Here is a 25,506-nt window from a genome sequence, read left to right on the forward strand (position 1 = left end):
ACTGGTGTCGTCGCACAATTGGTGGACTGTCCGAATTTTCATACACAGTGATCATCATAGCACGGCGCACAGTTTGCATGGACAGGATATTCTATATATTTGACATGTTGGCAGGAAAAATACATCAGCTGTTTCTAATTATTCATTTATGGGTAGATCAGCTGCATCTAATAGAAAATTCATTCAAGATGCTACATTTTTTTCATTCACTTCTCTCTCATAGGAACTTAGTCTGGGTTCGGCTCCACGGAGGAAAAAAAAAAAAAAAACTCCTACTAAAATTTCCAAATATCATGAAAACATACCAATTGCAACACAATGTTCTTTCCTCCCAATGCAATACAAAAGAGCCCCATTTTTCAAGATTTTTGTACATTCTATTCCAACAAAAAATTCCAAAATCACAAATGATTGTTCCTCAATGTTGTGTGACCATGATCCAAACGCAGATTTCAGACCCCAGACCCAACTGCTTTGCATTTCAAATGTGGGAATGAAGGATCTCCAATTTTAGGATTTTGTCCAACAACATGTACATTAGGGGCCCACCCTTTGGTGATCCAAACCGTTCGCATCGCCTCCATGTGAAAATGGGAGACACCAAAATCCTCCTCCATCAGATTATCCTACTTGATGGGGCCCATAATATTCAGAACATTGACTACAATCGTCCATTTGAAAGTCACCAACAGAGGGCTAGGATCAACTCACAGGAGAGATTGGAACATGGCCCATATCATCATCACCATCATATAATAACTAAAAAGCTTCATACAACCATTTCAGCTTCTTTTAAATCCCTTGGAATCCCAACATCCAACCTCATGGTTGGCTTGTACTTATCAGGCACACCAGCCCCACCTTGCACACACATCTCCACTACTGCTGGAGCCTGACCATAAAAGCTCCTTAACTCCCTCTTTAGCGGTGGGCCAGCCACATCAGGCACATGCCACACATACCGCGGTGGTATCAGGTCATCGAGCACCGCCGTTTGCCAACCGTGCTGCCCATTCCGCTGCTGGTGTTTGTAGGCCCCGCAGTTCTGCGCCTTGTGCCCACTAGGCCCAATGTGCACCTCCGGGCAATACCCGCACACTCTCACTGCATACTTCTTCATGAGCCTGGCCGCTCCTTCTCTCATTGTCTCCCATGCTTCTAACGTCGCTTCAGAAAGGGCAGCCATCTCTTCAGCATTAGCCGGAGGGCTTATTTCCGAGTCAGTTATTTCTGTTATGATCGGTTTTGTAATGGTATCGGGTGTGGGTTCCGGCAAGTCGTTTTCATCAGCATCAATGATCTCACTCTTCCCAATGCGGATGACGGGTTTTCTCCTCCTCTTTGTAGGGAAGTCGGGCAGATCAACACCAGCTTGGACACAGAGCTCAATAAGTGCCGGGACTCTTGGGATTGAGAACCTCTCCTCGTGGGTAATGCGCTTTCCGAGGCGGTCGGAGAGGTGGAAGCTATCAACGGGCACAAGCAAGTCATCTACAGTTGCCTTCGTCCACTCATGAAGGCCCTTGCGAGCCTCAGTCCTCAAGCCTCTGCATGACTTGAACGGGTGGCCCTCGGGTCCCACGTGTATCTCATTGCACCATCTGCATAAATGAATGGTCATATGGCTATTAGACACATGATTGCAAATGATAAAACAGATAAAAACAACCATGCATCAAAACCTCATACATGATTCACTACAAGTTCTTACCTTATTAAGGTGCGAATATGTTTGTGGCCCAATTGGTTGGGCCCACCCATGACAAGGTGGACCGTTGGGTATGATGGCTCCGCTGTGGATTGCATATGGCCCAATATCACCCTAATCTGTGGATCACAACCATTCAAATGAGAGCCTGCAAAATGGACATTAAGATCATTTTTACCCTTAGCTCCATTTTGCATGACCTTAATCACATGGCTGTGATTCTCCAATCATGGTTATTTTGGCGCCCCCTATCCAATGGCCCAGGTGATCATAGGCAGCCACTTGGGCCCCACATATAAAGTTGCATCATAGTAAGGTAAGAACACATACTGGATCATAGCTCTCAAAAACACCTAGCTCAACGGCCCATCTGGATGCACCCTCAAAAGGGACATCTGGCGCCTGAAAAGCATTTTGAGCCGTTCACTAGTTTGCATTGTGTATTTGTATGTACTTCCATAAGCTTTGGGGGAGAGAATTACTTGCAAGCATGTACTGGCACCACTCTCAGAAGCTTCTTGAGATTGTTTATCAGTGTGACTCTCGCATTCAACACTGCATACGCAACAGGTATCAAACTATGAACCAACATCCCATTCCTTGGAGGGGGCACCGGTCTCTTAGGCCGCCCCTTCGCGCTCTTTTGTCTTGCTCTCGCATTCCGCCTTAGCTCGACTATGGGTACTGGAAATGGCTTCTTTTCCTTCTTTGAGTAGTAGCGAGGCAAATCCGCATTTTGGGGGTAATTGCTTTTGATAACCAACTTACTTAAATGGGGTCGACATGAAATCCGAGATGGTACTCCAAATGTCAACTGAAGTTTACAATCACTAACACCAAGCTGCGAAATTAACAAGAGAAACTTCAATTGTTGGTTTGTGAAGACATTTACAAAAAAAAAAAAAGGAAAAAGAAGAAGAAGCTTCTTCTGCAGCAAGAATGAGTAGGCAAAACCACTTCCTAAAGCAGCCAACTCACTCCCAGCAATCTACTTCTTTCTCATACCATTTACAGCCATGTCACCAAAGATACCCGATAACAACAGCTCAATAGGGCCTGTTTGGTTTTCCAATTACAACAACAGCTCAATAGGGCCTGTTTGGTTTTCCAATTACAACAACTGCTAAATAGGGCCTGTTTGGTTTTCCAATTACAACAGTAAATGGCTGTTAATGGGTAATGATTATTTACTTTTGTAATTGTGTGGTGACATCACTTACATTTGACTGCAATGATGATTTTGCTATATTGTTTGTTTCACTCAAATCACTGTAAAAATGGTAGTTCTATAGTATGAAAATGTAATGATTACAATTTATTTTACCTACTTCCTTTAGAAGTGTATTTGATTCTCGATTTACAAGCCATAATTCCTATGTAAACAAACACCTGGAAATGATAACGATGGCTTATTTACTTTGCATTAAAAAAAATAATAATAATAATTTGAAAAATCAAACAGGCCATTAGTGTGCCCCACTAGATCAAAGTATCTTGAAATAGAACTACATGTTATTCTAAGATGGTAATCACAAACTACTCATGGACTCTCAAGGAATGATATGTGCAGACGACCATATGCAAACACAAGCACTCCAGTTGTGTGCAAGATCTAGGCTGTTCATTAGGCCGGCACTATGGTAGATGTGTCCTATCCCAGAGATCAAGCTAGTCCCTAATGCAGCGGCATTTTCACACCGGGCTCGAGTGGGGTCGCCTATGGGATGCGGGGGCACACTCGGGGTGGGAGGGGCCCACGAGGGAGGTCTCGTGTTCGAGACTCCTCACCGGGGGTGATTATTGCGCATTTCACACTGGGCTCGAGTGAGGTAGCCTGTGGGATGCGGGGACACTCGGGGTGGGCGGCCCATGTGATTTGGGGCCCATGAGCCCATGAGGGGGGTTCGGCCGAGGTCCTAACCCATGAGATGTGGGGCCTAGGCTATGAGATAAAGTGATTAATTCACCATACTCTAACAGTTCGAGCTTTTAGAGTAAGTGGTTAACAGTCTTGCATCAAATTTGGTATAAGAGCTTAAGGTTTTCATAGGGGAATGCATTGCATGTTTAGGGTTTACTTTATTTATGTCTATGTTGCATCAAGTCTCCTCATATAGGGCTGTTTATGACCCATAAGTCATAATATGGGCTGCTGAATTTTTTGTTGTCAGAAAATCCCCAAATTTCTTGGCTGAATTTTTTGTTAACAAACTATTTGAGCAATTATATTGCTGGAATTTTAGTAGCGTTGTGTAGTTTCCCTCATATAGTCCTATAGGATCATTCAGTCCCATTTAGACGCATATAGCTGTATTAGAGGGTCCTTGAGTTGAGTGAGTAGTTGTATGCCCGCATGTATTGGTCATGGTTTTGGCTTGCACCCTATACTAAACATTGAGCAATTGCAAGAGTAAGTGAACAATATAACCTGACAGTTTGAGTCTTTGGGTAGGCACTTGGAACAACGTATTGACCAACGCTTTGAACAGCTTAATGTGCACGTTACCCAATTAGAGACCTCCGCCCGAGCAAACCCCACCATTAGGGAAGGTGCTCAGTCTCAGGCAGGTGGTCAGAAAGATAGAAAAAGGAATGAGGGTGACCAATGAATGGGTCATGGGCGCGCACCTATGCACCCGCACTGGAAGGGGTATCATGATTATTATGACCCAGATGTGCAACTCATCAAGGGAGTTAAAGTATAGGTCCCTATGTTTGATGGCCACTTGGACCCTAAAGCTTTTCTAGATTGGTTGGCGGATATGGACCACTATTTTGAGTGGTATGACATGTCGGATGCACGTAGAGTCCAATTCGCCAAGATGAAGCTTGTGGGCCAAGAAAAGAAGTTTTGGACTACGGTGGAGCGAAAGAAAGAAAGGTCGAGGGAGCCTCCATATGTCCATTGGGGAGAAATGAAAGAAACTCTTACGGAAAAGTACCTCCCTTTCTCCCATCACTCGAGGTTGGTTGAATAATAGCAGTCTCTTCGACAAGGTTCCATGAGTGTGGTTGAATACATTGAGAAGTTCGAAGAGTACTTGACCCAGTGTGAAGTTGATGAGGATCCCATACTCACTCTTACTCAATTTAAGACGGGCCTCCGTTCTGATATTAGAAGAGAGTTGCTCGCTAAGGACATAGACACTCTTGAACAGATGTATCAAGTAGTATTGGAGGTCGAGCAATACCTCAAAACACTTGTGAAAAGGCGGTTTGAGTCTCGCGATTATGACGCTAAGGCCAATCCTTCTGGGGCTAAGCCTAGCACTGGATATCAATATAAGCCTTCCGGTAGTGTTCAATCTGGGCCCATGAATGATAAGGGTAAAGGAGTTGTCGGGTCTAGCAAAACTGATGCGACTAGGTGTTTTAGATGTCAGGGGTTTGGTCACTTTGCCCACCAGTGTGGCATGAGAGAAGGCACCAAGGTGTTCCTTATTGATGGGCAAGTAGAAGTAGTGCGCCCAGAAAGTGACGGTGAGGAGGAAGAATATGAGCCAACAAAAATCCCTAATGATGAAGAAGAGGGAGCGCAAGAGTCTGCGAACCTAGCAGTAGTGTGTTGCGCCTTTGCCCAAGCAAAGAATACCGACGATTGGTGCCACAACACGATCTCCGATACTTACACAAAATGTGGTGATAAGAGCTGCAAGATGATCGTGGATAGCGATAGTTGTGCCAACGTGGCATTAACTGGCACTGTGAGCCATCTGGGCTTGAAGCCCATCCTCAACCCTATAGAGTGTCTTCGGTTGATGAAACTTCTATTCCAATCTCACATCGTTGTCTTGTTCCTATTCAGTTTGGATCATATAAAGACACTTTAGTGTAATGTTCCTATTCAGTTTGGGACATAAATCTAGGAAGTCTATTGGTCTTGTCCCTATGTCACTATCTCATAGGCCATCAGAGTCTGTAGAGTCCTTTGCAAATCACATTCATTCATTGCATCAAGAAATCAGGCAAAAAATCACTACTAGCAATGAACATTATAAACTTTTTGCAAACCAACATAAACGTTTTAAGGAATTCAATATAGGGAACTTTGTGATGGTCTGCATCAGGCCAGAGGGTACCCTCAGGGAGCTGTTCGTAAATTACACGTGCGTAGCGCTAGACCATTCAAAATTATAAAATGAAACGGTCTCAATGTTTATGTGGTAGATCTTTCACCATCCATGGCAATTAGTTCCACATTCAATGTGGAGGATCTAGTTGCATTTCAGGGGGCCACTGATACATTTTCCAGTCTTTCGCCTAACCATCCTAATTCCCCAGACCTTTCCCTTGATCCGTGGCCTCTTCCCGACCCTTCTTCCTAGCCTCTACCTCCCATACCTACCATTCCCATACCCAGAGAGGAGACAGAGGATATTCTGGATCATCAGATAGTATCAATGTCGGACGGCGGGTTTCAAAAGTACCCGGTTAAGTGAAAGTCACGCCCAACTTCGATAGTACGTGGCTCACTGAGGAAGAGCTTCAACGAATTGATCCTGACATCTTGGAGTGGTTCAAGAGTTTTGTTTTGCCAGTGGCAAAATCTTCGCAGTCGGGGAGAGTTAATGGGGACATCACACGCACAAGCACGCCCCCCCTACACACGAAGAAGAGGAGAAGGCCCCATCATCGATTTGGATCGATGACGACATCCATGGAGGGCCTCGTAATTAGAGAGTTGTGCTATGGTTCATTGGAGTGGACCCGATCATCATGTGGATCGCACAATTGAATCTCATAATCGTGGCCCACTACCCTAAATGATCCAAGACTTTGAGTTTTACTTATTATTGTTATTAGGAACATCATGAACGGTTTTGATTGCATTGATTAGTTGTTATTTTTGTTGCTTCGTCTCTAAGTAATAGTGTGCGCACATGGCGCGACTTTTGAGGTATAGGGTTTTCTTATAAATAGGCAACCCCTTGTAGGTTTTTTTTTTTTTCATTGAAGCTTATGAATAAAATTCTGCATTTTTTCTTCTCTATCCCTCTGAGTTGAAGAAGCTAATTGGGTGTGAAACCCTCCCTTCCTCGAAGGGCTAACTACCATGGTGCGAAGCCATAACTATCCCAAATCATCCCCATCTCTTCCATCCCACATCCACCATCTTCCACAGTCCTTCCTTCTTCAGATTTATCTTCATTTTTTTTGTGCCCAAGTTCTCTACTACAGCAGATTTCCAGATTTTGGCCCACCAGAGGAGCTGAAACTTCGGCAGAGCACCACGCATACACCGGAAGGCGGATCGTCGCAAAACTTGGTGTGAGAGTGAGCCTCCCCTAGCCGACCACACCCAAGGAGTCCTTTTTTAGTTTCGTGGGCCCCACACACGTGCGGCCAGACAGCCACGCATGTGTGTCCAGGTGGACCTACTATCTACACGTAGGATCCTTCTCAAGTTCTTCTCTCTCCTCTATTCCTCTCCTCTTGCCTTAAATCCCAAACCCTAACCCTAGAAAATCCCAAATCCTAAGTATTTCCAACTTTTACAAACCCTAGGTTTTCCCTTATTTGAAACATGATGAATCTCTTGAATTGGGGAATAGTCCTTTGCACGATTGGATGAATCTACACTCCATTGGGTATTGTTTGGTTTATAATTTTACTTGATCTAGCCATAAACGTGTGTGGGCTTGGATCCCCGTAGATTCCCCTTGTTAAATGTTTGAACGTATGTGGGATGTGACTTTTTTTTTTTTTGTGATTGTTTAGAAATTGGTATGATATAAAGCTTGAAATCTTGCACCTCATATTTAATTTCATATCCTACATCAAATTTGGTATCAGAGCGGGAGGTCTCATGTTCGAGACTCCTCACTAGGGGTGATTAATGCAGGGGCATTTTCACACCGGACTAGAGTGGGGTCGCCTGTGGGATGTAGGGGCACACTCGGGGTGAGCGGGGCCCACGAGGGAGGTCTCGTGTTCAAGACTCTTCACCAGGGGTGATTAATGCACATTTCACACCGGGCTCGAGTGGGGTAACTTGGGGGATGCAGGGACACACTCGGGGTGGGCGGCCTATGTGATTTAGGGCCCACGGGCCCACGAGGGGGGTTCGGCCGAGGTCCTAACCCATGAGATGTGGGGCCTGGGCTATGAGATAAAGGGATTAATTCGCCATACTCTAACAGTTCGAGCTTTTAGAGCAAGTGGTTAATTGTCCTACATCAGTCCCCTCTTCAGATCGGTCACATGTGTACCAAAATGGATGGTTAAAAAAGGATAACCAACCGCCAAGATTTAGTGTAAATATGTGGCCTGCCTAAATTGTACTGGCCTGTTCTTGAGCCATGGCACATTCTCCATGGGACCCATCAAACGCCTCGCAAATGTGTTCCATGTTTACATGTGAGGTGCTTGTATTTGGTCTTTGGAGGTAGCATTCCTAATAACACTCGGTTGCCATGATGACCAACATGTATCCAAGAGTATATCAGAAACTCTCAAGCTTTGCTGGAAAAGCTAGATGTCTTGTTGACCAAGTCCCTGATTGAAAGTTCTGATTATGAAATGCTCACTTAGATTCCCTCCATCGTCTTCAAATAGGGAGGTGTTAAGTGAGTGCATCATGTCTTGAAGACGACTTAATACAACATATTGGGATTTATTGGGATGCATGAAACAAGTCGATGGCAAACAGAAGATCCCAAACTGAATATGGTCAGACAAACAGCATAACGTACCTATCATAACTTCTCTTGGGCTCACGGTGGAAGGAATTTAAGGGAGTGCACACCACAGACTTAGATAGAAGTTGGTTGGAGGTCATGAAGGACAGTGGTGTTTTTCAAAGATCTCAACATGAGTGGAACCCCCTGCCAAGAGGAAATTGGAAACTCAATTTTGAATGCAGCTCTGAAGGGGACCCCAGCCCATCTGTCATTTGGGGCTTAATTTGCGAGAATCAAAAAGTAGTTCAGCATGTGTTTGCTAGACCTATTAGAGTAAGGCATGCGCCTAATGAAAATGAGTGAAAGAGCTGGCCTCGTTGTATGATCCTACAATTATTGAAAGCAGCTCGGTGAATGGTACTCAGTGAGCTAGTTGGCCATGGAATACCCTTGGAGGTCATCTTGATGGATTAAAGACATTACAAAAATGAAGCATCTCAGTTTCTTTGACTCATTTCCAAAGAGAAGCAAATGCAGGCACAGTGATCTAGCTAAGGGACCGGCCAAAAGATTATGTTGCTTTGTTCGAATTTGTGGAGGACAGAGGTAGAAAGAGGTTGCATCAGGACCTGATCAGCCAGGACTCCAGCATGGTTGCAATTGCAAAATTTGAGGTCCCATTGTCTCACAGCTCCTCAGCTAAGGGTAAGAAGGTCAGTCTGGTTTCCATATGAAGATATTGAATTAGAATGTTCAAGGTTTGGAATGTCCACAGAAGAGAGGACAAATTAAGGATATGTGTATAAGGTACAAAGCACAGTTGGTCACGTTTCGGGAAACTAAATTGCAGGTAATTGATCACGGGGTTGTAACTCAATATGAGGAGGGAATCCTAAAGATTGGCTGGCTCTAATTAGACTTCTAGAAATGCTTTATAGAGTCCATCCCATAGCGTCATAAGCAGATTTGATAGTGTGGTTAAAATAAAAGTCATGTAAGTTTTCTGTACAATCCTTTTACAAGATTATTATTGGGGGGCTGAGCGAGTTAGGTGATTGTCATACATCTTATGTTTAGCGTTATGGGGCTCCCCCAAAGGTAGCAGTTTTTGCGTGGCTAGTGGGAAAGAACAAGGTTCTTACAATCGATAACTTGGACAAACAACATATGATTGTTCCAAATATGTGTTTGATGTGTTATCAGGATGAGGAATCGGTTGATCATCTCTTCCGTCACTACCCACTTGCCTCAAAGGTGTGGGTGAGCTTTCTAGGATTATTTGGAGTTTCATGGGTTATCCCAAATTCTATAGGGCGGTTCTTTTCAGCTTGGCATGGTGGGGGGAAAGGTAAAGTGGGGAAGAGAATCTGGAACTATTGCTTATTAGCGGGGCTGTGGAATATCTCTATGGAAAGAAACAATTGTTGCATCAAGAATTGTAAGGGGCGAGTTTTGGATGTGTTCAATAAGGCAAAATAGGATGTAATCACCTAGATGAGTGCAGCAAAATTATATTGTGTTATAAATTACTTTCTTGTCTCCTGGAAAAGTTGTAATTGGGTTTTGGTGTTTTTATTTTCCTTGGTAATTTTGACTTTGGCCTTTATAAATAAAGTGTTCATCTAAAAAAAAAAAAATGTGATCTAGCTAAGGGAGCAAGCTTTCAAATTTTGTAATTGGAGATTGTATCCCCATTTCATAGTTCTCTTTTTTTCTTTAAAAAAAAAAAAAAAAAACTTATCCTTCCAAGAGAACTTTCTTTTTCGTTTTTAAAAGGGCCAAAGTTAAACTTAATCGATAACCAAAAAAACAAAAAAGACCTGACATACTCCATTGGTTGTGATTGACAGGTTGTGATTGACAGAGAAACCACACTGCCATGCAAATGCCGAAATCACTCAGAAATAAAGAATTTCCATATTAAATCCCTTTAATTGAAACTAAAAATAAAAAAATAAAAAAAATAGCACCTTAAAACATAAAAAACTTGATGAGATTAATAGAGGAATATCAGGGTAGTTTCCGGCACTGTGGGGAGTATCATGACGAGTGCTGCAAAGCTCGATTTCACATGGGATATGGCACTATGGCAACAAGATTAGTTTTGGAAAAGAATGTTTGGGTGCAGGTCATCTCTAGTCAATATTTCCCTGTCTCTATTTAGACGGTCCTTATGTAAAGAGTCAATGGTGAAGGATTGTTGTGAGATTAGTGCAGTGTGGAATGTTAAGTTCTAATGTAGTCAGAGGAAATCAAGAGTTTTACTGCAGAACCATGTTTCCATCGATAGTGGGTGCATTTGCTCAAAAGTTCTTCTGTAGGGCCCTTAAGTCGGGTGGCCTGAGTGGTCTCCATGCATTGAGGTCAAGGAAAACAACATTACTCTGAGAGTGGAAAGTTTTGCTCGGACAGAGACGGTAATATAATTCTGACAATAGACAACCAACAAATGCAACACATGGCTGTCCCAAGTATCTGTTAGGAGAATAAGAAGATGATTGATGTGATCATATCTTCATTCATTATGCCATAGCTGAAGCTGTGTGGATCCACTTCTTCAACCTGTTTGGTTACATGGGTGCGGAAGTGATCAGTTGAAGAATTAATAGACAACTAGTCAGTGTGTCCTTGTTATTTTCGGGGGCAATGATTTGTGAGAGAGAGAGAGAGAGAGAGAGAGAGAGAGAGAGAGAGAGAGAGAGAGAGAGAGAGAGAGAGAGAGAGAGAGAGAGAGAGAGAGAGAGAGAGAGAGAGAGAGAGAGAGAGAGAGAGAGAGAGAGAGAGAGAGAGAGAGAGAGAGAGAGAGAGAGAGAGAGAGAGAGAGAGAGAGAGAGAGAGAGAGAGAGAGAGAGAGAGAGAGAGAGAGAGAGAGAGAGAGAATCAAAAGGTGGGGACTAGTTAAGTCAAAGCTACAAGAAATTTCTAGGGAAGACCTCATTCAGACTGGAAGGCATCGATTTTGAGAGGTGGAAAAGGCTCAGCCAGGAATGTGTTCTAGAAGGGGAACCTAGGACCCTCCGGCATGAACAGGTTTTGGGGAGCAACATTCCCTACAGAAGCTAGGTTGGTGCAAGGAGAATGTTTGGGGGAATTATGATAATCAAAAGCCGATTCTAGAAACACAATTAAGTGGGCCTCTTCAAGGCGAAGTGGACCCTTGGAAATTGGCTTTTTATGTAGCTGAAATTAGTTACCTTATGGCTAACATAAGGGTTGTATTTTTCAATAATCCAAGAGAGGCTACCAAAATTGCCAATACTCATGTTAAATCAGGAGCAGTGAGAGGGTCACTCAAAATTGGTTCTTCATTGCCCCTTCTTTGATCTTTTGCCTTTTGTTTGATTCAATAGACCTTAAAAAGAAGTAGGAATGTAAATCCAAGAGATAGCATGGATAGCGAGGCAATCCAAGAGAGATGTTTTAGAATGGGTCTCTGAGTTAAGGGGGGCAGATGGGAATATAAATCTTTGTGATGTTTCATCTACGTTAGGATTGTAATCTTGGGTTGTAATTCAGTAGATGTTGTGGGATGCATTTTTTCCTGCTATGACTTTGTCTTTGCAGCCATTGAATAAGATAGTAACCATTATCCTTTTTTAAAAAATAAGATCATAATTCAATTAACAGGCCACCAAGAGAAGAAATATCTTTAGACTATTGCCCTTTTAGCATCTAGGATGGTGGGTGAACCAAACCCACTAAATGGTATTTGCTAGCAACCTTGCGATTAGAAACAGCATTGTTCCATGATTGTTGTTTCAATAACCTGAGTGATCTGTGTTATAGGACCGTTTGGATGGCCTATAAAGTTTGAAGTTGTAAACACTTTACACCTGAAAAGAGTTTCAAGTGTAAATGGTTTACATGCTATTCTGTTTGGCTTTTAAGTGGTAATTTGTTTACAGGTAAACGGATTATGTGTTTGGCTAACTTGTAAAGTGTTTTCAATGGATAAAGTAGGTATTCATACCATAGAGCTTGGGCATTAAAACATTTCAAAATCTGCAAATCACATAAGGACTTGATTTTTCTTTTTTCGAGTGATGCAGGACAATTAACCACTTGCTCTAAAAGCTCGAACTGTTAAAGCATGGCGAATTAATCCCTTTATCTCATAGCCTAGGCCTCACATCTCATGGGTAAGGTGATGCAGGACATGAAATTCAAATATGATGTGCAAGATTTTCAGGCTTAAGATCACGTTAGTTCAGAAACAATTACACCAATTCCATATCCCACACAATAGTTCAACATTCAATCAAGGGGAATCTATGCGGGTCTAGACTTACACATATTAGGGCTAAATCAATAAAAATTATGAACCAAACGATACTCAAAGGAAAGTAAATTCATCCACACATGCACAACAATCTGTCCCTAATCCAAGGGATTCATGGGTTTCAGTTCAGAGAACCCTAGGATTAGAAAAAGGGCAAACAAATTGAAAATAATGCAATCTAGGGTTAGGGTTATGGAAAATAAGTACGAGAGGGATGAAAGATGTGGAAAATCTAAACCTGACGACAGTCCACACACGCGGACAGCGGGATAGACCTGACGCACGTGCGTAGGGCCTTGGCCGCACGTGCAAGAGGGCCCTGAATCCGGAGACTAACTCCTTGAGTCTAGTCGGCTAGGGGTGGGCTCCAAAACCCTCGAGTTTCAGGCCGATCCAATGTGTGGTCTGTGCGTGGTGCTCCGCCGAAGTTTCAGCCCTCCTGCAGGGCCAGATTCTAGAATTCTACTGTAAAGAGGAAAATTGTTGCAATAAATGATGGATTTGAATCGTAGATGATTGTAAGAGATGAGAAGTATGGATGGTAGAAGATGGAAGCGAATTGGGATAGATGTGGCTTCACACAATGGTAGTCAGCCCTTCGAGGAAGGAAGGGTTTCACACCCAATTGGATTTCCACAACTCAGAGGCTCAGAGGAGGAGAAAAAATGCAGGAATTTTTATTAATCTTCAATGAGAAAAAAAACCCTACAAGGGGTGCCTATTTATAAGAAAACTCTATACCCCAAAACTCGCGCCATGTGCACAACCTATTACTTAACGATGAAGTAATAAAAAATATTAACTAATCAAAGTAATCTAAACCGTCCACGATACTCTTAATAATAATAATAAGCAAAACCTAAAATACGAGATTAATTAGCCTAGTGGGCCACGATCATGAGGACCCATGGTGGGCTTTACATGGTTATCGGGTCCACTACAACGAACCAAAACATAGTCTTCTACATAGGAGGCCCTTCCTGGACGCCGTCATCGATCCAGATCGATGGTGGGGTCCTCTCCTCCTTGTGTATGTGTGTAGGGGGCATGCGTGTGCGCGTGATGTCCTCATCAACTCTCCCCGGCTGCGAAGATTTCGCTACTGGCGAAACAAACTCCTAAACCGCTCTAAGATGTCAGGATCAAGTCTCTGAAGCTCCTCCTCAGTGAGCCACGTACTGTTTGAAGCTGGACGTGACTTCTACTTAACAAGGTACTTCTGAAACCTGCCGTCTAACGTTGATACTATCTGATAGACTAAAATGTCTATTTCCTCTCTGGGTGTGGGAAGGTTAGGTATGGGAGGTAGAGGTTGGGAAAGAAGGTCGAGAAGAGGTCATGGGTCAAAGGACAGATCTGGGGAATCAGGATGAGTGGGCGAAGGGCTGGACAAAGTATCAGTAGTCCCCTGAAAAGTAATTAGATCCTCCACATTAAATGTGGAACTAATTCTGATGGAAGGTGAAAGATCTACCACATAAGCATTGAGACCATTTCGTTTTATAATTTTGAAGGGTCCAGCGTTACGCGCGTGTAATTTACGAACGGCCCCCAGAGGATACTGCTTGGGCCTAATGCGGACCATCACAGAGTCACCTACATTGAATTCCTTGAAACTTTTATGCTGGTCTGCAGAAAATTTGTAATGTTTATTACTAGTAATGATCTTTCACCTGATTTCTTGATGCAATGAATGAATGTGATGCGCAAAAGACTCTGCAGACTCTGACGGCCTATGGGACAGTGACATAGGGACAAGATCAATAGGCTTCCTAGGCTTATAACCAGTAACGACTTCAAAAGGACTTAGACCTGTGGACCTATTGATAGAACTATTGAACGCAAACTCGGCTATAGGTAGTACGGTGTCCCATGTCCTGGTGTGCTCCCCCACTAAACATCTGAGCAAACTTCCTAGGCTCATATTGACCACCTTTGTCTGACCATCGGCCTGATGATGGTAGGCAGAAGAAAATTGGAGCCTAGTGTTCATCATGTACCCTAGTGTCTTCTAAAAGTAACTCATGAATCGCACGTCCCAGTCAGACAATATGGTTTTTGGTAACCCATACAGTTTGACGACCTCACTAAAGAACAGCTTAGCAACATGAGATGCGTCAGAAATCTTAGAACAAGGAATGAAGTGGGTCATTTTAGAAAAACGGTCCATGACAACAAATATGGAATCGTGTTTCCGAATAGTCTTGGGAAGTTCAAGCACGAAGTCCATACTGATGTCCTGCCAAGGGATGAATGGAACTGGCAAAGCTGTGTATAATCCTGTGTTTTGTTTCCTTTGCTTTGCCAGTTGACAAGTACGACATTGCCCTATAATTTTGGCTACATCTCACTTGAGACTTGGCCAATGAAACATATCCTTCACTAGGGCAATGGTCTTGTCTCGACCGAAATGACCCGCGACCCCTCCTGAATGTAACTCCCAGACAAGAAAATTGTGGAGGGAGGTGCGCGGTATGTACAAGCGGTCACTCATAAACAAATATCCGTCTAAAATCAAGTACTCACTGCTAGCTCCCGACGAACTCTTTAACAAAGACGCGTACACAACTCCAAAATCTGGATACTCAGAATAATCTTTTTTTATGTGCTCGAGGCCCGTGATTTCGACACTCATGGAATTGAGTAACGTGACTTGACAACTCAATGTGTCGGCAGGCTTATTGTATACACTGGCCTTGTGCTTAAGAACAAAAGTGCACTCTTGAAGGAATTGAACCCACTTAGCGTGCCTAGGGTTTAATTTCTTCTAAAAGTTCAGATATCTTAAGGCCTCGTGATCTGAGAATAAGACGAATTCTTGAGACAATAGGTAATAACGCCAATGGCGCAGTGATTGCACTACTGCATAGAACTCTTTGTCATAAGTGGAATATTTTTGTTTCGCTTCATTCAGTTTCTCACTAAAAAAGGCGACAGGGTGCCCTTCCTGACTAAGTACTCCTCCTATGCCGACTCATGATGTGTCACATGCGACTTCAAAAGCTTTTGAAAAATCTAGAAGTCGCATGACTGGAGCTTCGGTCATCTTGACATTTATCTCCTTAAATGCCTTCGGGGCTGCCTTTGTCCATTGAAACTCTCCATTTTTTATGCAATTCGTAATGAGAGCTATAATGGAACTGAAAACTCGAATGAACCACCTATAGAAGGTGGCTAAGTCGTGAAAGTTGCGCACCTCATGAATGTTGCGGGGTTCAGGCCAATTGACGATGGCTTTGACCTTCTCGGGATCTGCCGATACGCCCTCAGCTGACACAATAAAACCTAAGAAGATAACACTACTAGACAAAAATGCACATTTCTTTAGGTTGGCGTACAATTTCTCAGCTCTAAGGATCCCACAAACCTGCCTCAAATGGTTGAGGTGTTGTTTCTTGGTCATGCTATAAATCAAGATATCATTAAAATATACGACTAGAAACTTTCCCATGAAGGGCATCAACACTTGGGTCATCACACGCATGAAAGTACTTGGGACATTAGTCAACCCAAAAGGCATAACTAACCACTTGTATAGCCCATCCTTCATCTTGAAGGCCGTCTTCCACTCATCACCAGGGCGTACACGAATTTGGTGATAACCACTTTTGAAGTTAATTTTTGAGAAGATAGTAGCATTGGCCATCATATCCAACATGCCATCAAGACACGGCATGAGAAACCGATACTTGACTGTGATTTTATTGATGGCCCTACTATCAACACACATCCTCCATGTGCCATCCTTCTTCAGTGTAAGAAGGGCAGGCACGACACATGGGCTCATGCTCTCTCGAATGAAACCCTTCTCTAAGAGTTCGTCAATCTATCTCTTCAACTCAGCGTGCTCCTTTGGGTTCATTCTGTAATGCGGGAGGTTTGGTAGAATCGCTATAGGGATTAAATCAATGGCATACTGTACATCCCTTATAAGAGGAAGCACATTCGATAGATCATCAGGAAAGATATCACGAAACTCATGCACTACCTGAATGGCTTCAGTGGATAACTCTACACTAGCCTCTTGTACACTCTCCCTAGCCACAAGGGCATATATCATCAAGTACACCTCCATTTCTCACTCAAAGTCTTTGGCATTTAGAATATGGGGAGTTTGGACTTGTACTTCGACTCATTCAATTCTTTTGAGCTGCTCACACCACTCTGTGTGGTGGACTCCTTTCCAGTCATGTTCTTGGGTGGCAGTGGATTTAGCTTGACCTTCTTGCCCTCGAATCAGAATGTACACACATTTAAACGACCAAATATGGTAACATCCCTATCATAGAGCCACAGTCTACCCAGAATGATATGGCCAACATCCATGGGAACAACATCACACCAAAGTGTTTTTATATGATCCAAATTGAATAGGAACAAGACAACGGTGCGAGACTGGAATGGAAGTTTCATCAACCCAGGACACTCTATAGGGTTGAGGATGGGCTTCAAGCTTCAAGCCCAAACGGCTTACAGTGCTAGTCGATATCATGTTGGCACAACTACCACCATCCACGATCATCTTCCAGCTCTTTTCCCCACATTTTGCATAAGTATAGAAGATCGTGTTGCGGCGCCAATCATCAGTATTCTTGGTTTGAGCTAAGGCGCAATGCACAATTGCGAGGGTCGCAGACTCTTGTGCTCCCTCTTCTTCATCAATAGGGGTTTCTACTGGCTCATATTCTGCTACCCAATGTTAGGTTTAGTCCCAGAGGGATTGGCCTTAGCAATAGAATCACGAAAGTCAAACTGCCTTCCCACAGATGCTTTGAGGTATTGCTGGACGTCTAACACTATTTGATATAATTGTTCAATGGTGCCTATGTCTTTGGCGAGCAATTCTCTCTTAATATCAGGACAGAGGCCCGTTTTAAAACGAGCAAGGGTGAGTAAGGGGTCCTCATCAACCTCGCAACGGGTCAAGTACTCTTCGAACTTTTCAATATATTCAGCAACACTTATGGAAGTACTCTTCGAACTTTTCAATATATTCAGCAACACTCATGGAAGTACTCTTCGAACTTTTCAATATATTCAGCAACACTCATGGAACTCTGTCGAAGAGACTGTCATTCCTCAATCAATCGTAAGCAAGAAGAGAAAGGGAGGTACTTCTCCTTAAGTGTTTCTTTCATTTTCCCCCAGTGGACTATTGGGAGTTCCCTCGCTCTTTTTTTCTTTCACTCTACCATCGCCTAAAACCTCTTTGCTTGGCCGACAAGCATCATCTTGGCGAATCGGACTTGACGAGCATCCGACATGTCATACCACTCAAAATAGTGGTCCATATTCGCCAACCAATCTAAAAAGCCTTTAGGGTACAAGTGGCCATCAAACGTAGGGACATCTACTCTAACTCCCTTGAGGAGTTGTGCATCTGAGTCATATTGATCATAATGTCCCTCGCGGGGTGGGGGCACGGGTGCGCGCCCATGACCAATTCCTTGGTCTAACCTCCTGACCACCTGCCTGAGATTGGGCATCTTCCCCAATGATGGGGTTTGCCCCGAGGGAGGTCTCTAGTTGGGTAACACGCATATTAAACTGCTCAAGGCGTTAGTCCATACGTTGTTCCAAGCACTTACCCAAAGACTCAACCTATTAGGTTAACTTGTTCACTGATTCTTGCAATTTCTCCATGTTTAGTGTAGGGTGCAAGCCAAAACCACGACCTGTACGTGTGGGCATACAACTACTAACTCAACCTAAGGACCTTCTGCTACTACTATATGCGTCTAAATGAGACTAAATGATCTTATGAGACTCTATATGAGGGAAATTACACAACGTCACCAAAATTCAGCAATATAGTTGTCAAAATAAAGGGATAATAGAAAATTTCAGCAATGTGAATTGCTAACTTTCTGAAAACAGAAATTTCAGTAGCTTATGGCAGGATTTATGGACCTCTAAACAACTATATATAATAAGAATTGATGCATAATGGACATAAACAAACTAAACCCTAAACATGTAATGCATTCCCTTATAAGAACCCTAAGCTTTGATACCAATTTGATGCAGGCATAATGGACATAAACAAGCTAAACCCTAAACATGTAATGCATTCCCTTATAAGAACCCTAAGCTCTGATACCAAATTTGATGCAGGACATGAAATTCAAGTATGATGTGCAAGATTTTCAGGCTTAAGATCACGTTAGTTCAAAAACAATTACACAAATTCCATATCCCACACAAAAGTTCAACATTCAATCAAGGGGAATCTATGCGAGTCCAGACCTACACATGTTAGGGCTGGATCAATAAAAATTATGAACCAAACGATACTCAAAGGGAAGTAAATTCATCCACACATGCACAACAATCTGTCCCTAATCCAAGGGATTCACGGGTTTCAGTTCAGATAACCCTAGGATTAGAAAAAAGGGCAAACAAATTGAAAATAATGCAATCTAGGGTTAGGGTTATGGAAAATAAGTACGAGAATGATGAGAGATGTGAGAAATCTGAACTTGGTGACAGACCACGCGTGTGAACAGCGGGCCAAACCTGACGCACGTGCGTAGGGGCCTGGCTGCATGTGCAAGGGGGCCCTGAATTCGAAAACCGACTCCTTGAGTCTGGTCGGCCAGGGGTGGGCTCCAAAACCCCCAAGTTTCAAACCGATTTGATGTGTGGTTTATGCATGGTACTCCGCCGAAGTTTCAGCCCTCCTGCAGGGCCAGATTCTGGAATTCTGTTATAAAGAGGAAAATTGCTGCAATAACGGATGGATTTGAATTGCAGATGATTGTAAGAGATGAGAAGTATGGATGGTAGAAGATGGAAGCGAATCGGGATAGATGTGGCTTCACACCACGGTAATCAGCCCTTCGAGGAAGAGAGGGTTTCACACCAAATTGGATTTCCACAACTCAGAGGCTCAAAGGAGTAGAAAAAATGCAGGAATTTTTATTAATCTTCAATGAGAAAAAAACCTACAAGGGGTGCCTATTTATAAGAAAACCCTATACCCTAAAACTCATGCCATATGCGCAACCTATTACTTGGCGATGAAGTAATAAAAAATAAAAACTAATCAAAGTAATCTAAACCGTCCACGGTACTCTTAATAACAATAATAAGCAAAACTTAAAATACGAGATTAATTAGACTAGCGGGCCACGATTATGAGAACCCATGGTGGGCTTTACATGGCTATCAGGTCCACTCCAACGAACCAAAATGCAATCCTCTAACTAGAAGGCCCTCTCTGGACGTCGTCATCGATCTAGATCGATGGTGGGGTCCTCCTCCTTGTTTGCGTGCATAGGGAGGGCGTGCGTGTATGTGTGATGTCCTCATCATTAGGACCTCGGCCAAACCCCCCTCATGGGCCCCAACTCACATGGGTACTGCCTCACACGGGCCGCCCATCCCGAGTGTGTCCCGACATCCCACAGGCTACCCCACTCGAGCCCGGTATGAAATGCGAATTAATCACCCCCAGTGAGGAGTCTTGAACACGAGACCTCCCCTGTGGGCCCCGCCCACCCTGAGTGTGCCCCTGCATCCCATAGGCGACCCCACTCAAGCCCGGTGTGAAAATGCCCTTGCATTAGGGTGCGCGTGGCTAAGAGAGCATTAAAACATGCAAACAAACACTAGACGGATTGGATGTCCTCCACCAATCACAGTTGGCCTAAAATGTAATCTATAAGCTTTTACTGGTGGACATCCCCATCCTTCCCTCATGTGGTCCATTTGATAATCAATGAGCTGTTTTTTTGGGCCATAGGAGATCATCAAGGGAAGCACGTGATGGATAGATTGGATGTAGCATACACATTATGGCGGGCCCCACATATCACGAGTGTACATTAACCATTGTGTTCTACTATGTATAATGCCTTTTTAGCTGTAAAGACTTTACTAGTAATTTGAAACATGACTTTTTTCTAGGTTTCAGATTACATATAAAAGCTGTAATGTGTTTACTGCCTCTAAAGCCTTTACTGGCAAATACAAGTATCCAAACAGCCCCTGTAATCCAATTACCTATAATCACTTTACAACTTAAGGAATTATAGGCATCCAAACGACCTTGATTGAAGAGGCAATGTGACACACTTGTCAACCTAGCATAAATGTGTAAGTGGGATCCAAGTAATTCATAAGGTGGGTCCCCCTCGCCCCCCAAAAAAAAAAGGTCAGTCCAGTCCTCATTGATCATTTTCTTCTCAAATGCATGGTGCCAAATGTGGGATACGTGTCAGCCCAATCCCACTTTCGAGGTTGGTCCCACCTTAACATGCTGCAGCCTGAAGATAGGCCGGTCCACTTTTTGAAAGATAACGAAGACTTTATTAAACGCAAAAGAAAACAGAACACAGAGAGAGCTGAACCGCTGAGATAGCAAAACAGCTACACTCCTATAAAGTGCAGATTACATCCCTATGAACTATGAACTCCACAGAATTGGTAATACCACTGAAACATCTCCCATTCCTTTCTTGCCACACCGACCACCAGACAGCCCGGAGGGACATTCTTCATAACACAGTCCTATGTTTACCCAATCTTGCTCCATTGCAGGCCTTTAGAAGCCTTCCTGACGAATCTGGGAAGGACCAGGGAATATCAAAGCGAGATAAAATTTCTGGCCAGATTCGATTTATGAAAGCGCAGTGGACAAAGAGATGGTCCACCGATTCTTCATCTGCCATACAGCATAGACACACATTTGTGATAATCATACCCCTTTTTCTTAGATTGTCGACTGTGAGAACCTTCTTCTTGCCAACCAGCCATCCAAAGGCCGCTATCTTGGGCGGTACACTTATCAAAACCACCAAACAACAGATACAAATTACTGGCGACCATTTCTCTACCTGTCCATTCTCATCAGAAACAAGGCCCAACTGATGAGTGGACCATCAATTTTCACTCCAAAGCATGTTCATGGTGACCCCACCTGATGAGTGGCCCCAACTTCGCACATATGCAAAATGTCGGCAAAATGCTACATATCCCCTCTTCAATCTTTCTGTGGAAACAGACCGCCACAACACTCATCTCAACAACCCAATTAACATTATACAGTTTGTGGATTATTCCGATGAAGAGTGAAATTCTAATATAGTTTCTCATCAAAATTCTAGCAATTCAAATGTCAATATGTCTAAATTGGAGTTTTTTTTTTGACACACATGCATTGAAAGAAGTTCCACAAGCATGACTGGGTACATGTTCTTACCAGAGATTCCCCTTTCAAATGGTTGGAAATCCTCAAAAATTCCAGTTGTGGATGTGAGATGTTAGATTTTCCATGCACCAGAGGCATAATTCCAGATGTATATTGAGCAGGAGCAAAACCCATTTCTGAAAACAGAAATCCAACCTTTCATTTCAAGAAATTAAAGAATAAAAATAGAAAAAGAATTCATATGAGAGAGAACTCTACTCTGGAGATGATATGAACAAGATATGAGAGAGGAAGAACGCAAAATAGCAAGAATCTTCTGGTAGAGGAACGAGCGTACCTCGGCTTGCAAGAAGCGCCACTGCACTCTCTTGAGAATGGATAACAGAAAATAGAGATTGAGCAGGGAAAGGGTATTCTGCATAAGCGGAGTGCGTGGTGTGCCACACACCACCGAACTCGGTGGTGTGTTGACGTCACCAAGTTCTATGGGTCCCACCATAATGTATGTGTTGGAAACGGATTGGCTACTCCCCTGACACCAGCCAATGGCTGATGGTCGGTGCTCTGTGGGCTCCACCATGTTGTATGTGTTACATCCATGCCGTCTATATATTTTTATAGATTATTTTACGGTAGGAGACCAAAAATAAGGTATATCCCAATCTCAAATGGACCACATTACATGAAACAGTTTTGAATGAGCATTGACCATTAAAAACATTTTGGGGGCCATAGAAGTTTTGGATCAAGCTGTTTTTTGTTTTTTACCTTCATCTCGGTCTTTATGACCTAATCAACAGATTGGGCGTCAAATAAATAGTACAGTGGACCTCAGGAGGATTTTAATGGTGGATATCCAATCACTATTGTTTTCGTGTGGTTTGGTCCACCTGAGATTTATATCCCTCTCATTTTTGGGATCAAGCCTAAAATAAAAATGGATGAACAAAATGGATGAAACACATACATCATTGTGGGGCCCACAGAGCGCCCGCTTATCGTACATTTTTAGAGATCATTTTAGGGAATGGATGAAAAATGAGACATATCTAAAGCTCAAGTGGACCGCATCATGGAAAGCAGGAAATAATGATAGCTACCCTTGAAACCTTGGTAGGGCCACAAGTAATGTTTATTTACCATTAAACTTGTTTATAAGGTCACACGGAACTGGATATAGGGAAAATGGAGATACCAGCTTGATCCACAAGTTCAGCATCCCTTAGAAGTTTTCAATGGTAGGCATTGGATGTCCACCACTTTATGTGGTGTGGTCTGATTTGCCTTGTTTTTTTTAATAATGTCTTAAAATAATTTTCAAAAATAAATGAATGGTGTGGTTATAACACATTCATCGTGTTGGGCTCGTATAACTTGGTGACATCAACAAACTAGTGACATCAACAAACCACTGGGATCAATTAGCTTTCCAGCCCACAAGAGGACGCAGATTGCATCCTACCCCGCTCAGAAGCTTAAAAAGATGGACAAGTCATGTTATCCTCTTATTGGCTGACACTGTAAGGCCCATGAGGGAGGAAGTTCATGGCGTGCAACTCAACCCCAATAAAAACAAAAAACAAAGCCAAAAATGCCTCATTCGGTGGGCTCTCTCTCTCTCTCTCTCTCTCTCTCTCTCTCTCTCTCTGCCTGGAACAAAGAAAGCACCATCATTTCGGTGGTGCTCGATTTTCCTACCTCCCTCTAAGATTTCTCTCCCTTTCTCTCTCAGATCTCTCGTTCCTTCCCTCTAAGATTTCTTGCGCCTTCTCTCCCTGTTTCTCTCCAAGAAACGCTGCACTGAATCATCCTAGAGAAACATAGCACTGAATCATTTCTCTCAGTTTGTAGCAATTTTCAAGAGGTAATATACAATGTTTTTGAAATCAGAAGATTTAGGATTTATAAATTTTGAAAATTTAGGGATTTTAAAATTTGGGAGTTTAGGAATTTAGCTATTTACATGGTTTTAGAAAATTCTCTTTTGTGAAAATCTTCGTTTAATCACTTCATGCATTTATTTAATTCCTTGATTTCTTATTCAAACTGACCACCAGGTGTTGAATGCTTGTGTGCCATGCAAGTAGTGGAAAGAAGTCTCTTGGGTGCTGGAGCAGATGAGGCATGGTGGTCTGAAACCTAATGGAGCAACTTATGGACTTGCGATGGAGGTATTACCTTAACCGCTGGTCTTACTTTGGACCTGATGCTCTGAACATGACTTTGAATAATTTTCCCATGATCTACAACTAAAATACTAGAGCCCATGGATGTCCAAAAGGTTTATAAAGAATCATCCTAGCCTTCTAGCTATTTAGGATCATTTCCAAGGCTCATCAAGGTATCATTTGAAATTAATCTAACATCTTTTCAGTGTTGAACCTTTCAAGTATGGCAATGAAAACCCACTGAGGATCAACCATATCTCCATTTTCACTCAGAATAGTCAATATTCTGTCTCTGCTGAACTATTAAGCTATTTGAGCTTGCTTGTTAGTGAAAACCCTTTGAAATTCTTGCTTCTGTGCTTCTGTATCATCTACTTTTGCTGAACCTCTGGTACGTGAAACATAAATTTAGAATTGTCTTTTCAGTTCTTGGCACCTATTAGCTCAACTGCATTTACGTTGTTTTCAATAATAATAAAAAAAAAATCCAATGTTACAGTAGATTGGTAACATTATGCTGATAAAATGGCTGTTATGGTTTAAAGTAATTGTTTATCAAACATTTGTGAAACATTTGAATTGAAATATGTGTTTGACCCATGCATGACGCTGCAATACTTCATCCTATGTAAACATAGACCCATGCTGTAGATTTGCCATTGCATGTTGTGCCTGGTAATGTATGGTGCTTCTGACAGTGCTTTTACTATACATTAGGTTGCATGTGTTAGGACTCCAATTTCACATTCTTAATATGTTCAAGCATTCTAATTTATCATTCGCTCTTTCATATCTTGTTACTTGTGAGCATATATGTCTCAAATTATATATGCAAATTAATCTTACAGGTGGTGCTTTAGAGAGGAGTAGTAGGAACAGCTAGTGTTTATTATGAATTAGCATGTTGCCTTTGCTACAATGGGAGGTGGCAGGAAGCTATTGTGCAGGTAAACTTCTGTCTGCAGATACCGAAAAATATGCATCGAGATTGCACCATTTTCTATTGTTGGAAGTTGGAACATCTTCTATGATGTTTTTTCATAAACTTATGAGGTATCATAAATGCAATCGTTGGGTTTTCAGTTCAACGATCCAATCATTGATATTATGGGGCCCACTTTAGATACCATGTGCTGAAAATCTCTCATATGGAAAATCCTATCCTGTCAATTGGTGGGTAGCATTTTTTTCTTCATTAAGAAAGAAAGATAATAACTATACACATTCCACCAAAAGAAGGGCTACTGTTTTTATTTTTTATTTTTATGGTTAGGAATTTACAATCTGGGGGATTTTTGGGTTATGGGACTGCCAGTGTGGCTCATCATATCAACTGTTGGATCATATCAAGATGAATTGCAAAATCTCTTGAGCTTTATTCGTGGTAGTGATACCATGACAGAAGCTATTGCCTGTAACTTGTTAACATCATTGGAGTACCTTTGCAGATCAAGATCACTGAAAGATTACGAGACTACAAGTGGAAAGATGCTGCATCTTTTGACTGATGCAGTGGATGGGAACCATATTTCTAATGGGAATCTATCAGATGAAGATCATGACCGTGAACCAAGCCCCTT

General features: G+C 42.5%; 1 protein-coding gene across 1 annotated transcript; it reads right to left on the reverse strand.

Moving 5' to 3' along the window:
- Window positions 1-253: 253 nt before the first annotated feature.
- Window positions 254-22,225, reverse strand: LOC131251214 (APO protein 2, chloroplastic-like). The gene is made up of 4 exons (XM_058251804.1): window positions 22,096-22,225; window positions 21,810-21,934; window positions 2,191-2,549; window positions 254-1,601 (listed from the first exon to the last, which is right to left on the reverse strand). Exons 2-4 carry the CDS (start codon window positions 21,930-21,932, stop codon window positions 770-772), a joined length of 1,314 nt encoding a protein of 437 aa, XP_058107787.1. The 5' UTR covers window positions 21,933-21,934; window positions 22,096-22,225; the 3' UTR covers window positions 254-769.
- Between the last annotated feature and the right edge of the window lie 3,281 nt (window positions 22,226-25,506).

The sequence above is a fragment of the Magnolia sinica genome, chromosome 7 (genome assembly GCF_029962835.1).
Source record: "Magnolia sinica isolate HGM2019 chromosome 7, MsV1, whole genome shotgun sequence".
NCBI lineage: Eukaryota > Viridiplantae > Streptophyta > Magnoliopsida > Magnoliales > Magnoliaceae > Magnolia > Magnolia sinica.